Raw genomic sequence first — 15463 nt, forward strand, 5'->3', positions numbered from 1 at the left:
AATGTCTTTTAGGAGCTAAATACCGCTTTGTGTTGGTCTGGAACATAAAATCCCCAGAAAATAAAGTGAATTATGTGGTTATTTGACAAAATGTGGACAGGTTTTACGGGAATAAAAGGTTTTATTATTATTGTTGTCGTGCTGTAACTGAACCGGGACTCTGTACTGAAGCAAATTAAAGATGCATTTGTTCAGAAAGGCTTTTATTGCTCCTCCTTTTTACTGAATTATTTAGTTTTTGATCCTTTTGAGGGCTTTTATTGTTTTGGATGATTTAAAGCACCTTTTAAATGAATGAATGAATACATTTGCAAAGCACTGAGGAGTTTGTGTCTATCAGACGGTGAGACAGAAGGAGGCGACACGCCTGCTCTGAGGGAATGTGCGTCTCCAGGCCTCCAAAAAACCCCGACCCACACAGTAAGACCTCCTCACTGAAGTTCCTCCACGTTTTTAGCGTCTGAACGTGAAATTTGAATTTAGAAACCAGCGCTGACAGCTTCCTGTTTCTGCCCCTCAGCCCTGCTCGCCCGGCCCGCACGCCCAGCCCTGCACTCGCCCGGCCAAAGACGACGACGCCGACGCTCAGCCCTGGACGGCGAATCCAAGCAGCAAGCCGGCCGGATCCAAGCCGGCGCCTCTGACCCCGACGAAGCTGCACCCCGCCGCCGCCGCCGCCCCGCTGCCCTCCTCTCCGGTCCACTACCCGGGCTCCTCCCTCCTCCACTCCCCCAAGCCGCAGCCTCAGGGCTCGCCCTACCGCAGCCAGAGGGCGCTGTTTTCCAGCCAGCCTCAGAGCCAGCAGCAGCCCCCGCCTCAGGCCGCCCCCGCTCCTTTCCCCCAGTACAACACGCAAGGTGCTCCGCCTCCTCCTCCCCCTCCGCCCCTGGCTCCGCCCGCCTCCACCGCCTACTTCCCCAACCAGAGCCCCTCGCCCGCCGGACCCTTCCCCGGGTTTAAACCCGCCGTCACCGCGTCCTACCCCCCCGGCTCTCAGCCCCTGATACAGGCTCTCCCCCACAGCGTTCACTACCAGACCTCCGCCGCTCCTCCGCCTCCTCCCCCACCTCCCCCGCACCCGATAGGGGGCCCGACGCTGCTCCACGTCAACCTGCAGCCCCCTCCCATCCAGCAGCATCAGCTCATGATGACCTCCGCCCCTCCTCCGCCTCCCCCGCTGCAAGCTCAGACCCCCCAGCAGCAGCAGCAGCAGCCTCCCTCCAGCGGCGCCCTCATGTCTCTGACGCCTCCGCCGCCTCCTCCTCCGCCTCCCCCGGCCCCCTCCTCCAGCGCCCCGCTGCAGCCCCACCACTACCAGAGCCTGGGGGGGTTCCAGACGGCCATGATGCACCCCGGTCCTGCCACGAACACTTCCGTGCCCCCGTCCTCGTACCCCTCGCCCCTGCAGCAGACCGGACTGCCGCCTCCCCCCCCGCCTCCCCCGCAGCAGCCTCAACCCGGCCCGGCTCAGGCCGCTGCTCCCCAGATGCCCCCCGGGACTCGCGGCGCTCCTTCGTCCTCGAACTCGTTCCACAGCTCGGGGTACCTGAGCACCGGGTGGCACTGACCCCCCCCCACACCTCCTCCCACCTCCTCCTCCTCCTCCCCCCGTTGGCCCCTGAGAACTCTGCCAGAGAGGGGCGTGTACCATAAGCTGTATAAATGTTTTCTATGTACCTAAACACACGGCCAGTGGAAAAAAACAAAACAACAACAACAAAAAACAGCTGATTGTGGGATAAAAGGGTACTTTAAAGGAATTACGAGGACAAAAAAAAAACGATTTTAGGAAAAAAAGGACAAACTGTAACAAAATAAAGATGGACGATCCCGCTGGTGCTCATAGCGCTCTCTCTGGCCTACATTTGTTTTTTTTTTTGTTTTTTTTTTATATACCGGTAACATCCTCTCAAGATGGAGAGGAGAAACGTTTGTTCTCGTCGTTCCCCGCCGTCTGTTGGTCGGTGGACATTCCAGCCCCCCCCCCCTCCTTATATCCGTCTCCCGTTTGTCATAAGCTCTGTACACAGTTTATGTTTTAATCTAGTGGCTCATTATAGCAAACAAAAGAAGCTTTTTGTATAGAATAAAAAAGAAGAAAAGGAAAAAAAAAAAAAAGTGGGGGGGAAAAAAAATACAATTATTTTTTTTATTCTTCTGTCTAACAACAAAAAAATCTGTTCACCGCTGCAGATTCAGGAAAGATTTGTGTCGGAGTGCGAGGACGACCCCCCCCCCCCCCTCCCCTCCCATGTGAATGAATGAGTGAATGAGTGAGTGAACGGCAGCTTGGAGGAGCAGCGAGGTGGGCAGGGTGGTCTCGCCCACAAGTAGGAAGTTAGCGGTTTATTTTTGAATATCAACGGTTATTTGTAGAAAGTGTAATTTAATGTATAGGTGGTTACCTTCAGCTTTCACCAGAAACAGGTTTTTGTAAATATTCTGCTTCTTTTCTTTTTTTTCTATGCTTGTACAACTTGCTCCCGTTACCTCCCTCCCCCATCCCCCCCTCCCTCCCCCTCCACACCTTAAGATATGGTTGTAAATACGAACGCTGTTCTCAGCAAAAGCTGAATGTTTCTGTGACTGTAGCATTATTTTATTTTTTTATTTTTCTCTCCCCTTTTATTGACTCTTCAACTCTTGTCCCTATTTTTTTTTTTTTTTTTATTTGTGTGTGTGTGAGTGTTGCGTTTGTGTGGAGGAAAGAGACTCACAGACACTGCACTGGTTGGCTATTTTCATGGCTCATTATAATAAATCACTGTAATGACAGTTTTATATCACTTGTGGTGACGTTTGTCTGAAAGCTTTTCGGGGGAAAATAGCTGGGAACTCAATCCTTACAGATTCTTCAAACTTAAATTCACTGCAAAAACAGAACTAAAAATACCAAAAATGTTCTTGAAATTAGTGCATTTATCCTTGATTTGAGCAGGTAAATAAGATAATCTGCCAATGGAATAAGATTTATGCACTTAAAATAGGAACAACTCATCTCCATCATCTTATTTCAAGGGCAGTATATCTAATTATCTTATTTTAGGGGTCAAAATACTCATTCTATTGGCACATAATCTTATTTACCAGCTCAAATCAAGGACAAACGCACTAATTTCAAGAATTATTTTACTTATTTTTAGTTCTGTTTTTGCAGTGAATGTTTTTAATATCCACCAAAGATAAATGTTGGATAGAAACCAGCCAGCCTGGCGCTATGTGGAAGTATAATCACCTTCTCACGTTAAATCATTAAATAAAACACCTGTCAGGCCTGTGAAATCAAGAAAGCACTCAAATAGGACCTGTCTGGCAACACGAAGTAGGCTTAAATATATTTCAAGATCAACCGGTCCTGCTTTGATGTGAACGTGAGCAGCCAAGTCATTTCTACATTACAAAAAGGGAACTAAATGTAAGTCAAATTGTCTTGAAATTATTGTATATTTCCTTGATTTAAGCAGGTAAATCAGACTATTTGCCAATGGAGTGAGTATTTTTACCCCTAAAATAATATAATTAGATATCTTGCACTTGAAATAAGATGATAGAGAGGAAATGCTCCTATTTTAAGTGCAAAAATCTTATTCCATTGGCAGATCGTCTTATTTACCTGCTTAAATCAAGGAAAAATACAATAATTTCAAGACAATTTGACTTACTTTTAGTTCCCTTTTTGCAGTGTAAGGTTTTGGGACTCAAGAGAACCACCATGAGAACCGTCGTCCAGGAACAGAGAACCATCCCAGGAGAGTCCAGCCTAGATACAAGTACTCAGAGTGCATTGACAACTAATCCAGGATGGGCTCCAGGCCTCACCTGGATTAGTTAAGGTAACAGAGACAGAATGACTTCTTAAGTTATTTGACCAGGAAGAACACCAACACCTGTCGTCCATTCGCCAAACATGCTTATGATCTCAAACACTTCAAGAAAAATATTCTGTGGACTGATGAGGCTCATAAACTCCACGCAAAATCCACTTTTTTTTTTAGCAACCAGATATATAAAATAAAAATGTAACTGTGGTGTCCCTCAGAAGCTGCATAGAATCTAGATATGTTTGTCTTTTTGAATCATATTTTTTAAGCCGTTCAGTTTTCTCTGTTACAATTAAGTAACATAGCAGCTTAACAAGGTCATGGACTTCCAACCTGCTTGTCTCGCAAATTCGCCATTTTTATTTCTCTTGAGTTGTTTTGTAGTCCAAGCTGGAAGGATCTACAAGTCAAAATGTTCGGTATGTTACATCGTCCCCCAGCATACTACAAAAATGGCCGAACGGGAGGAAGTGGAACGCTCTGCGACCGGGAAGGGGGGCTGGGTGTGACCCGTCTCCTTTACATTTAAAGAGACGGCACCAAAACAAGTCGCTCTTAGAAGCGCCACAGAACGGGGGTAAATTAACGAGGATTTCAGACCAAAGCGTTTTCAGTTCCACTTTCTAAAATCCACAACTGAATGATTTTAAATGTGAAAAAGAAGAGAAAAGCATGATATGTTCCCTCTAAATCTAGTGGAAAATTGACCCAATATTTCAGAATATGTAGAACTACAGTCAGGCAGTGTTGTGGTCTGCTTCACAACCTGAATTACCTGTTATCTATGGAACCGTCGGTTCTGGATGGTCTGCCTACCCGTTCCCCTTAAATAAAATAGATGAGTAATTTGTAAACAGCTTTTTGTTGTTACTTTTGTCCAAGAGAGAAGCAAAAGGTGAAGAAATGAGTCTTCCTGCCAATCAGATCCTGTGAGAACAGTTTTATTACCTCAAACAGCCGCCGTGAGTCTAAAAAGATCCAAATTTAAACTACCTCAACTTTGCAGAAGCCTCGGATGAGTAGAATCAAAGATACTGAATGAAATAAAAAAATGGATTCAAGCTGATTTAATTTCGGTTGTTTTCCAACATCCGTGGCTAGATTCACAAAACTATTAGTTTAGGCAAAAATGGTCACCTTGAGGCACAGAATGAGGTGATGGAGGGTAGATTTCCTACTGAAGTGCAGAGGTAATAAAAGCTTTGACATCGCTGTTGTTTTTAATGACATGTCTCTTTTCTGTAATTTAGTGTTTCTGCTAGAACTTAAACATATAGATGTCAAGATAAGGATGTGGTTTGTTGTTAAGTGTCCAGGTTGATGCACACAGCCTCAACAATAACCTCTTTATATTTAATTTTAGAGAGAAACAAATACTTTATTTAGGTGTATCAGATATGGATAATATTTTAGTCTTCACTGCTTTGTTCAATCTAATGTCGATTGTTTTCACAAGTCTTATCTACTACAATCGTCATTATTTGCAGCTGAAATTTGTTTTGCTACCCAAACAAACTAAATGTTTTAAAATTAGCAACAAAAAAATGACATTCTCTGTGAGGAACAATGAATTTAATATTTTTCAAATCCTAAAAAAAAGCTTTATTTATTTATTTATTTATTTAATTTTATTTTAAACAATACAGATTTACTAATGTACAGCTGAACCTAGATATTTGTCTAGGCTTTATAAAAAGAAACTTTCAGCCATTAAATCAGTGGTCTAGTCCTGTTTTGGATTACCACAATTATTTATTGTATGCATCTTTTACTATGTTAATTTTTTTCCAGACGTGCATAACCTTAGATTTTGGTAGAATCGCCTTTTTAAAATGTAACTGGGTCTCCTTCCACATTGATTTTGGGCCTTTCCTCCTGACAGAACCAGAGTAACTGGGTCAGGTTAGTCGGCCGTCCCGCTCTCACACCATTTTAACACAGACCACCACATATTTTCCAGGATCGGGGCGTTGTGATGGCCAACCCAGACTCTGTAGCTAATATGGCGGCATGAAAAAGGACCAATATGGAGGAACGGTTTGTGGTGATGCCTTGTTTTTTTGTTTCTTCAACATTTCCACGTGTTATTTTCCTATAGTCTTATTTATAAGTGCACCAGTCCCTCCTGCTCCTGATGCTAAAACATCAACATATCATCATGCTGCCACCCCCGTACTTCTCAGGATGACTTCTCAGGATGATGCTCCCAGGCCTGCAAGCATCCCGCTTTTTCCTCCAAAGGTAACATTGGATTTTAGGGCGAAACCCTTGCCTTTTTCAAATTTGTAAACTGGCTTTTTATTATAATTTTGCTTTTGGAGAAATGGCTTCTTCCTCACTGAGTGACGTTTCTTTTGTTCTAGGTTTCTGATATGGGAGTGTCTTGGTTGAGGTGTTGCCTTAAAATGCCTACACAGGTGATTCAGTCAGAAGCTCAAAAGCCACAATATCATTAACTGGGCTTCCCCTAATTGAAACATTTGATTTTGAAGAACTATATTATATAATGCCTGTGTAAATTCTCAGTTATCCAGGTCATCACAACAGCAAACAGGCTTAAATCAACCAGACTCCGGTTGATTTAAGCCTGTTTGCTGTACTATTTAATGTCAGGCATTAAGGAAAGATATGTTTGATTCTGTTTAAAATGTGTGTAAATATCTGTGTTTAATAAAAAAAAAAAGCCGTCTCTATGCTTGTTTTCAAAATGTCTGGAATGTTGGAAATAACATTCAAGACATTTTGTAAATCAGTTATCATGACTTTTCCCCAGCTTTATTATCAGAGCCTGTGGCTTTACTTTCAGGTAACTTTTTTTTACCTCAAAGTAAAAAAACAACACGTCTGACATATAAACAAATCAAACTGTTGGTAATGCTGTTGTTTGTCTGGGGCTTTCTAACCACCCAATGACACTGACTTTTCCTCTGCAGGGTCCCTAAGTTCAGTTCTCCAGTGCTTCTATCCTGTAGCTAATGTTGTATTTGCTTCTGAAAACACAAATGGGAGCTGGGAACGGGATAAATCCGAGTAAAAAGTGTTCCAGTTAACACAGCGGGAAAAAGTCTGGACTCCAAAACAAAAACAAAATAAACAAGAGGTTAGGATTCCAATATGGCGATGGCCAGGAAATATTCTGTTTTGTTCATAGTACCTTTTTGTAAAGCTGTACCTTCCACATGCAAACACCGCTTTTAATTTGTTCGGTTAAGAGTTGAGCTACAAGTAACGTTGATTATATGCGTCTTACAGCTGCATCTTGTAAAATAAACACGTTATTCATCACAGCTTAATGGTGCTGAAGCGGAGAGCTGCCATGTTGGATCTGTCAGTCTACTAACATATTAAATCTAAAACCCTGAATAAAGCCAATGCTCCTCAAATGGTGAGGCGCCCTCCTGTGGGGACGTGAAGGTATTGCAGGGGGCGCAAGAACAGCCTTGCCTTTTTTTGTCCAGAAAATCCAGGCCTTCTGAATCACTCTAAATGTGACAACAGCACCCCCTGCTGTTTGGTCTGGACCTGATGAAAACTATTAATAAATTCCTAAAAAAAAGTATAAAACTTAATGTAACTGAAGTTTGTCTTTAAAGGCTCAATATGTTTGCCATATTAGGTTCATAGCTTGTTAAAAGTTGACTGCAGGCACGAGTTGGGCTAATTTATATCAATTTATATTGCTGTTAATATTGTATATTTTAAAAAAGTGTGGCAATGTTGAAACATTCTAGTTGTTGGAAACCGTTGTTATATTTTATACATAAACCCATATATATGTTATACATTTTATAAGGGATTCTGGGTAATCCTCAAAATGACAGCTTTAATGCATTACAAACGCTAAAAGTTACATTTCTGACCAATATTTATTTTATTTATTTTTTCATTTATTAAAATTTTTTCTGGAGGATGGTATTTGTTTTCGTTCTCAAAGCAAGCAAAACATTTGAATTAAGCAAACTGCTAATTTCATTGTTGTACAATTTGAAACTATTGTAGTGTATTTAAGCTTCGGAAGTTGCTCAGGCTGGCTGTTTTTTATTTAATTATTCATTAATAAAACCATGTGCTATCTAAGCTAACAGCACTACCCGCTTAATCTACCAAGTCCTAACCAAAGTAAACAAACCTGTTTTATGACTTGTGCAACCTTTATCTAAACTATAAACAAACTGTGTAAAGTCAGCTTAATTTGTTCCAGCTTAATGTTGTGGTTTCTGAGCCGTTAAAGTAAAACATGCCACCATACCAAAAAAAAAAAAAAAAAAAAAAAACAAGACTCCAAAAGTTTTTCGTATTTCTTGTTAATTCTTTACAATATTTTCAGATAACAAGATACTCAATGGCACTTACTAATAATCAACCAATGGCATGACATTTCAGAGAATACGCTTCAAAGTCGAGACAAAGGGACGGGGGACATAACCAACATGTAATGTCTAAACATGAAACAGATAATTTATGTGTCCTCTTAGTCGCTGCACTTTTATTTTTACTATTTTTCACACACTTTTCCTGCAAAGAAAGCTTTGACAACTACAGTTTGTGTTTTATCACATCAAATATGTCATAATTAACGAGTTCACGTTGTTTTGGGATTTATTGTCTGGGCCCTGAATTTGTCCGGTTGCCAGGTCTTTGTAGACAGCAGAGACAGTCGGGTTTTTGTTGTCCATCAGTCTGTTCTGTATGATGTAACTTCAGATGGTTTATCAGCTATCCGTCTGTGGTTTTTTTGTCCTTTTCTTTTTCTTTTTTTTTTTTTTAGATCAACCTATATGAAAGCGGTCACATTTCTGGGGAAAAAACAGCTCAGGTAAGTCCACAACACGGCCGGGAAAAACTGTCGGTTTCAGGTGTGTAAAAACTATTTTACAGAGGGATCTCTCAAACAAGACAAGAGGTGTTGTCGTTCCCAGTAGATGGTTTTCTGCCCGTTTTCTGGCCACTTCTTCTTCTTCTTCTTCTGCTGCTGCTGCTTCCTTAGTCTGATGATTCCCAACTCCTCAGCTCTGCTTCTCAGCCACTGGCAGGACCAGGAGATCGAAGCTGGACCCTGCAGTAATACCTCATCCCGACTGTAAGACCTGCAAACATGAAGAAAAAAAACAGATGTTACCGCTAGTGTAAACAATCATGCTTGATGGAACATCATAAAAATGTAAACCTACTGGGAATTTAATGGTTTTAAATATTTATTTATGGTTTCTAGGGTTGTTTCCATTATACAACACACAATCTTTATTCCCCAAAACTTAAAAATAACCCCAGGAAACTTGGTGCTGGAAAAGTTTTACACAGCATTATTTCTCCTCTAACATTTGTTAATTTCAAATAAATTGGATTTAAAATGCTAAATTGTGGATTATGAAATTATCTGGATGTGTTTATTGTGAAAGTGCATAGTCAAATGTGTTACTTTTATTCAAAAGAAAAGGTAGTAGGGTCTAAGTTTTTTTATTAGTCAGAAAACACTTTACAAGATTTACTGTTGTATATATAAAAAAAACACAAAATCACTTTATTTCCCAGAGATAAATGGGGTAAAAAGGATTAGACTTCCATATGTGAACATTTCTTGTAAAAGAATCGAGTATTTATCGGGGTGAGTTTTTCTGACTGGATGAAATTGGCAACATATTTGTTATTTTCTGCTTTTACATGCCATACATACCCATGTGTGTAAGAATCCTTCATTTCTAGAAGTTATATCACGTTGTTTCCGGTCTCTGTGGGGATTAAAACGAGACAAAAAGGACAAAAACAATGAGGTCAAGCCTGAGATTGCATAAATAACCAGCAGGTGGCAGTGTTGCACCAGGTTTCAGTCTGTCAGTTTTAGGAAATTCATTAAATAAATGACCTCAAAATTTGGACAGAGTTCGGACTTTTCCAAAAATAAAAGGTTTATAATGACTTTCCTCTCCTCATACAAGCCGGCAGACAACTGCGTCCTGATTGATGGTCTGGCTGTGATTCATTGAGACAGTCTAGCAGCAAGCTGTGTAAACATCCATTAGTAATTCATGACTCTGTCCAGCATCCCCGGGCTTCAATTAACCCCTGATATTTGTGTTTTTTCCCCTTTCGGACACCCATCCGTCTCCCTATCTCTCTCCGGATGCCTTTCGCTCTCCTTCGTTCTCATTCTGCTCTCCATCAATCATCCTCTTTGGCTCCGAGAGTGCTTGTCGTCTCATCCAATTAAAAGAAGAAAACAATTTCACGGGGAGCAGAAGCAAATAAAAGCAGCCGACCAGGTGGTGTTTACTGATCCTTTACAACGTATGCAAATTAAAAAAACTTTTGCATGAAAAGGAGAAAGGCTGTTTATGAAAGCTGCTGGTTGGACGTGAGGTTCTGTTGCAGGAATGATGAAATGCCTTTGTGCAGCATTACAGTGATCAACCGTGATGAAAAAGCCAATTTAATTTAAAAAGCAACCAAAGTTCTGGCCCTTTTGTCGCATATTTATTGTCTTGAATCTTAAAAAGCAACTACATCTAACCAATCATTGTTTTTGTAGGTAAATATCTCAGCATTTCAACACAGAAGATTAATTTACCAGCTAATGGATTGTCAGAACTAATGTTATAGTGGTTAAAATGTTGGTTCGTAAACCTATTTAAAACTCTTTTGTGCTTCCAAATTTTTTTTAATCAAAATAGAAGTCTGGTTTTCATATTAGAGTTGGTGGCACTTCCTTTACAATGACGTGTCCACGTTAGAAAACGGGTCCTAATTCGCAGTATGTGAAAGTTATTTTAAATAACTGATCTGCTGAAGACTTGAATGGGAAAAAATAAATAAAAATAAAGGCCATGTTGGGGTGGTTATAAAATAGGCTTCAAATGCACCACATTTTTGACATTCTAATATTAAATAGATTTATAATAACAAATGTAGGTTTAAGACGTTTTTCTGTTTTTATAGAATAATAACGATTTCCACAACAAAATTACAATAAAACCATCAGTAATATATAATCTATATATGTGCGTATCTAATCTGTATGTATTTATATCTGAATCAGGCTTGTTGGTTGGACAGGAATAATGTGTCCAAACTAGATTTTATTTAACTGGGTATGAATTTGGACCTATTTATCATCTAAAGTGATTTCACTGTGGATAAAAACGGAATTGAATGCAACATATTACTGCAGCTAACGTTAGATTTCATGTGTTTGGCAGCCATACTGAATTTTTCAGGAAACCTCTTACTTTTGAGGTTGGAATACAAATTTCAGGTTTATTTTTCCAACTATGAAATTCTAATTTAGTCTTATAAATAAAGAGGGAACATATTTACTGTTCATAATCTCTCAACAAGACCCCGTTTAAAATCAAATCCCTTTAGAGTCCTCTTATCATCTATTTATGCACCAAAAGGCTCACAAGGTTAGAACAAAGGTTTAAAAATGTTATTAGTTGAGTTTTACTTTCAGCAGGAATTTATAATTTAGTCTTTTAAATTATTTTATGGGTTATGCAGAAGTAGTATTCTACTATAACTAGCACACAATCGATCCTTTTCCAACCTTTTTTTCATTCAAATTAAACACATTAAATCTTTTCGTTTCTGTTTCAGTAGAAAGCGATATTTTATTCCTGCAGTTATTTTCTACAGAGCTTTAAAATTGATCTAAAAGGTCTGTGATGCTGCCTGGCTCCAATCTATTATTCAGGTATTGAACGCAGACTTGTTCATCTTTTTTAGGTGCAGCTCAAACAGAATACCATTTGCGTGTATTTTTTAACATCTGCTCCTACACAAATAACCTTTTAAAGCTCACCCTATTAAAATTGGCAGCACAATTTATTCAAAGCTGGTGTAATTATCTGTAATGCTTCTGTAATACAGCTGTATGTTAGCTTAGAATATTATGATGGAGGAAAAAAAATGTTGTTTCTTATCTTACTTTCTCCCAGCAGCTCCTCAGACATCAGATTATCCTGTCGGTTACCCAGGACGAAAGCCAGGAAGGAGAGGATCAGCGCATCCATGATGCCCATGATGGCCAGGATGTAGGCCCAGCGGACCGAGCAGGCGCCCAGCGTGTACTTGTCTGTCTGCTCGCCGCACATCCGCTTCACCTCGTCGCTGTCCCAGCCGTCGGGGTAGATCATGCAGCCCAGAATCAGGCTGGTACCTGGAACAGGAGGCGAGACAGATGGGTGAGGGCGCTTAACAAGCTACCAGGGGAGAATTCATGTTGCAAGCCTGAAAACACGCCGCCGTTAATTAAAAACAGCGACGCGGCAGCACCGGTTGTCTGTTACGAAGGGAGCGCTTCGTACGTCTTGAGCCTTTTTCACAGGTTAGTTTCATTCATAACTTTACGTCAAGTTGTGCATGATTGTGTTCACGACTTTTAAATTCTATACCAAACCCCCCAAGGTTTCTATTTTGTAGAAGGAGCTGTTGCTGCAGCTTTGCACGTCTACAGACTGAAGCCTTTCCTCTTTGTAAAATGGCTCAGCCTCGGTAAGACTGGATGGAAAATGTGTGCCAACATAACTTTTCAAGCCTTCCCACGGATTCTCAATTAACATTTGTAAACACTGTCACTTTGTGCATGCTCAGTATGAGGGATTGCTGCAAAGCCATCAACAATGCAGACGACTGTCCACTGTGGCTCTACGCTCTTCCAGGAGGAGTGAATGCTGCTTGGAGAGACTTGATGCAACCTGCTGGGTTTTTCTTAGAGGAAACGTTTGACCAATCTGTATAAACTGTTTGAATTTGACTTTGGAAAGTGCCTTGAGATGACATGTTTCATGAATTGGTGCTATATAAATAAAATGTAATTGAATTTGGGCTTTAACTAGGCCATTCTAACACATCAACCATTTTATCTGAGCTCCAGCCGTGTGTTTAGGGTCGTTTTCCCTGCTGAAAAGTGAACCTTCGCCCCAGTATCTAGTCTTTTGCAACCTCTTGTCGTTTTTTTTTTTTTTTGTTTTGCCCCACTGCACAATGCTACCACCACCATGCCAAAAAAAGTAAAAAACAAAGCAACTGGACTTGTTTTTCCGTAGTTTGAAGACGTTTTGCTTCCTATCCAGGAAGCTTTCTCAATTCAAAAAGTCTGGAGTAATGTGCAGTACCAAGCTTTATACTACTGCCCAAACAAAGGCCTTGTAATGGCTTAGATAACATGCAAATTCAACCGAAACAGGACCACCCCTTAGTAATGGGCGGTCGTTAAAGCCATTAAACCAGCAGATTGAACCGAAACTGGTCCTCTCCTCTGTAACGAGGAGTCGTTAGGGTCGTTATTGGCCTGGCTTGCCAAATGTTTACTTTTTTTTGGAACGACCATGACCTGGATGACTGAGAATCTTCACCAGCATACCACCACCATGCTTCAGCATGAGGATTGATGTGCAGTGTTGGTTTTCCTCAGCTCCTTCCTCCACATGCTTACATGGCTTTCTGCAAACTGTAAACGCCACTTAATTCCTTCCCACTTCCATTAAGAGGAAAAGGAAAAGAAACAGCGGAGTTGGAGATCTTCAGCAAATACGTAACAAAGTAATCAATATGAAGGCCTTCCTTTAGAGATAAAAAAGACACCTGGTTACACGAGTCTGAGCAACGATAGAAGACGGCTGCAGACCGAAGCCAGAGAGGATCAGAAGAGAGAGAGAGATGGTGTTGGCAGCAGTTTGGAGACGGGACAGAGGTGCTGAACGAGGCGTCAAAACAGAACCACACGTCGCAGAACCATGTGTCGACATGGACTCTCTTCACCAGCCGTCTGCTGCATGGCTGATGATGCCAGACTCCTCGGAAGCCGTCGTCTGATTACACCTCAGTTAGCAGGGAGCTGTTTCCACACACCGTCGCTCAGGACACGTGGGAGGACTGTGAACTCCGTACGCAGCTGTGAAAACGGGGCCAAAAGCTGCTCCAGAAGCTTTCTTTGTTTAACACAACGGTGCTGGAGATCAAGGAACGCATTAGAAAACATTAAAAAAAGACGGAATAAACAACTTTCCTGCAATGTTTCTGCGCTAACTTTGAGCTACAAGTGGATTAGCCAGCCGTTTATCTTCAGAAAACGCTTCCCTCCCCCCATTTCCTTCATTTTCTCATCTCGTTCCTTTCAGGCAGCAACCACGATCGTAACAAACGGAGCGGCGCCGCTGTAGAAAGAGAGCTTTACCTGCTCTCCACGGGGATTCTTATTGAACCAGAAAATCAATTTTTAACATCTTTAATGTGAGCTGATATCTCCATGTGCGTTTAGTCTGTAGTTTCCTTCATGCTAGAAGAAAAGCACAGTAACCTTGGGCTACAATGTGTAACTTCTGAGAAGTTTTGTTTGTGTATGAATGAAAATCTGTTGCTCTGAGTTTAAGATAAATAACTTAGATTCTTTTTTAGCCCTTGTTTAAATCTGGCAAACTATGTAACAGCAGAAATGATTTTTTTTTTTCCTTGTTAGATTGAGGTGCTGGGTAAATTAGATGTGCTTTTTCAGACCCATTAGCTGTGTTATTCTATATTAGATCAGGTCCAGGGATTGTAAAGCTCTTAAAAAAATAAAAGCAACATACAGTTGGGCTTTCAGCCATGCAACCTTCTCATTTTCTGTAATAAGAAGCTCAACTTCTCTTCTGGATAAACAGTCTCCTTTTTTTGTTTTGTATCACTGGACTGAGTTGAACTCTACGCCTCCTAAAAAATGCATCTTATTAGATTTAATTCTGGGACTATTTCACATTCAACGGACACGGGAAGGTAGAAGAAAACAAAAGGAAGAGAAAAATATGAGACGAAATGCTAAAAGGGTGACAAAAAGATAACATCCTCAGAGTATGCTTCTACACCTGCAAAGAGAAATATAGAAAGAACAGCTATACCAGCTGATAATGTATTACAGGTACAAACAACGTAGATATTTTTTCAGTGATGCTATCCCTGAAAAATGTGTAGTAATATTTATTAGAAGATGTATAAAGTGACAGCTAAAGCTACTAATAAGGGTTTCCTGTTTGGAAATTAATCTAAGTACCCGATTCCAAGCATCTGTAGGTGTTTGTGAGAGTGCGCTGGTGTATGAAAGGTTTATCCATAAGAAAAATGCTCAATGGTGGTTGTGAGGAGCCAAAACCCCCAGAGCGCCAAGGCAGACAGAGGAAACCAGAATCCTAGATGCCCAAAAGAACCCCCACACTGCAAAAAGGGAACTAAAAGTAAGTCAAATTTTCTAGAAATTAGTCTATTTTTCATTGATTTGAGCAGGTAAATAAGACTATTTGCCAATGGGATTAGTAGTTCTACCCCTATAATAAGATAATTAGATATTCTAGACTTGAAAAAATGATGATGGAGATGAATTGTTCCTACTTTAAGTGCAAAAATCTTATTCCATTGGCAAATAATCTTATTTACCTGCTCAAATCAAGAAAAAATGCACTCATTTTAAGAAAAATGTACTTAATTTTAGTTCCCTTTTTGCATGCAATGCAAGCGGGACCAGTACGGGGATAACTGCCTCCCCTATCCCAGCGAAGAGCAGAGAGGAGCTGCAGGAAACTCCCAACAGCCACATTTCTGAGGGGACATTCCAAAACACAACCGGACAAAGAGACAAAGCAAAAACCAGGTATGCAGTCACATTCCCAGATTCC

At 40.7% G+C, this 15463-nt stretch overlaps 2 protein-coding genes across 8 annotated transcripts in view; one reads left to right on the plus strand and one right to left on the minus strand.

Annotated features, from left to right (window-relative positions):
• The window catches only part of kmt2e (lysine (K)-specific methyltransferase 2E), a 47629-nt gene extending 45915 nt beyond the window's left edge, over window positions 1–1714 (plus strand). For all 7 annotated transcript variants that reach the window (XM_036149170.1, XM_036149173.1, XM_036149172.1 and 4 more), the window contains 2 exons: window positions 341–420; window positions 521–1714. In XM_036149170.1, the coding sequence (XP_036005063.1) occupies window positions 341–420; window positions 521–1567 (1127 nt within the window). In that variant the 3' untranslated portion in view covers window positions 1568–1714. The remainder of the gene's footprint in view (window positions 1–340; window positions 421–520) is intronic.
• A 6852-nt stretch (window positions 1715–8566) lies between these two features.
• lhfpl3 (LHFPL tetraspan subfamily member 3) overlaps window positions 8567–15463 on the minus strand; it is a 46508-nt gene continuing 39611 nt past the window's right edge. Inside the window, exons 2-4 of the mRNA XM_012853406.3 lie at window positions 11743–11973; window positions 9496–9550; window positions 8567–8908 (exon numbers count right to left, since the gene is read on the minus strand). Of these exons, the coding sequence (XP_012708860.1) occupies window positions 9528–9550; window positions 11743–11973 (254 nt within the window). The 3' untranslated portion in view covers window positions 8567–8908; window positions 9496–9527. The remainder of the gene's footprint in view (window positions 8909–9495; window positions 9551–11742; window positions 11974–15463) is intronic.

The sequence above is a fragment of the Fundulus heteroclitus genome, chromosome 17 (genome assembly GCF_011125445.2).
Source record: "Fundulus heteroclitus isolate FHET01 chromosome 17, MU-UCD_Fhet_4.1, whole genome shotgun sequence".
NCBI classification, from domain to species: Eukaryota; Metazoa; Chordata; class Actinopteri; order Cyprinodontiformes; family Fundulidae; genus Fundulus; species Fundulus heteroclitus.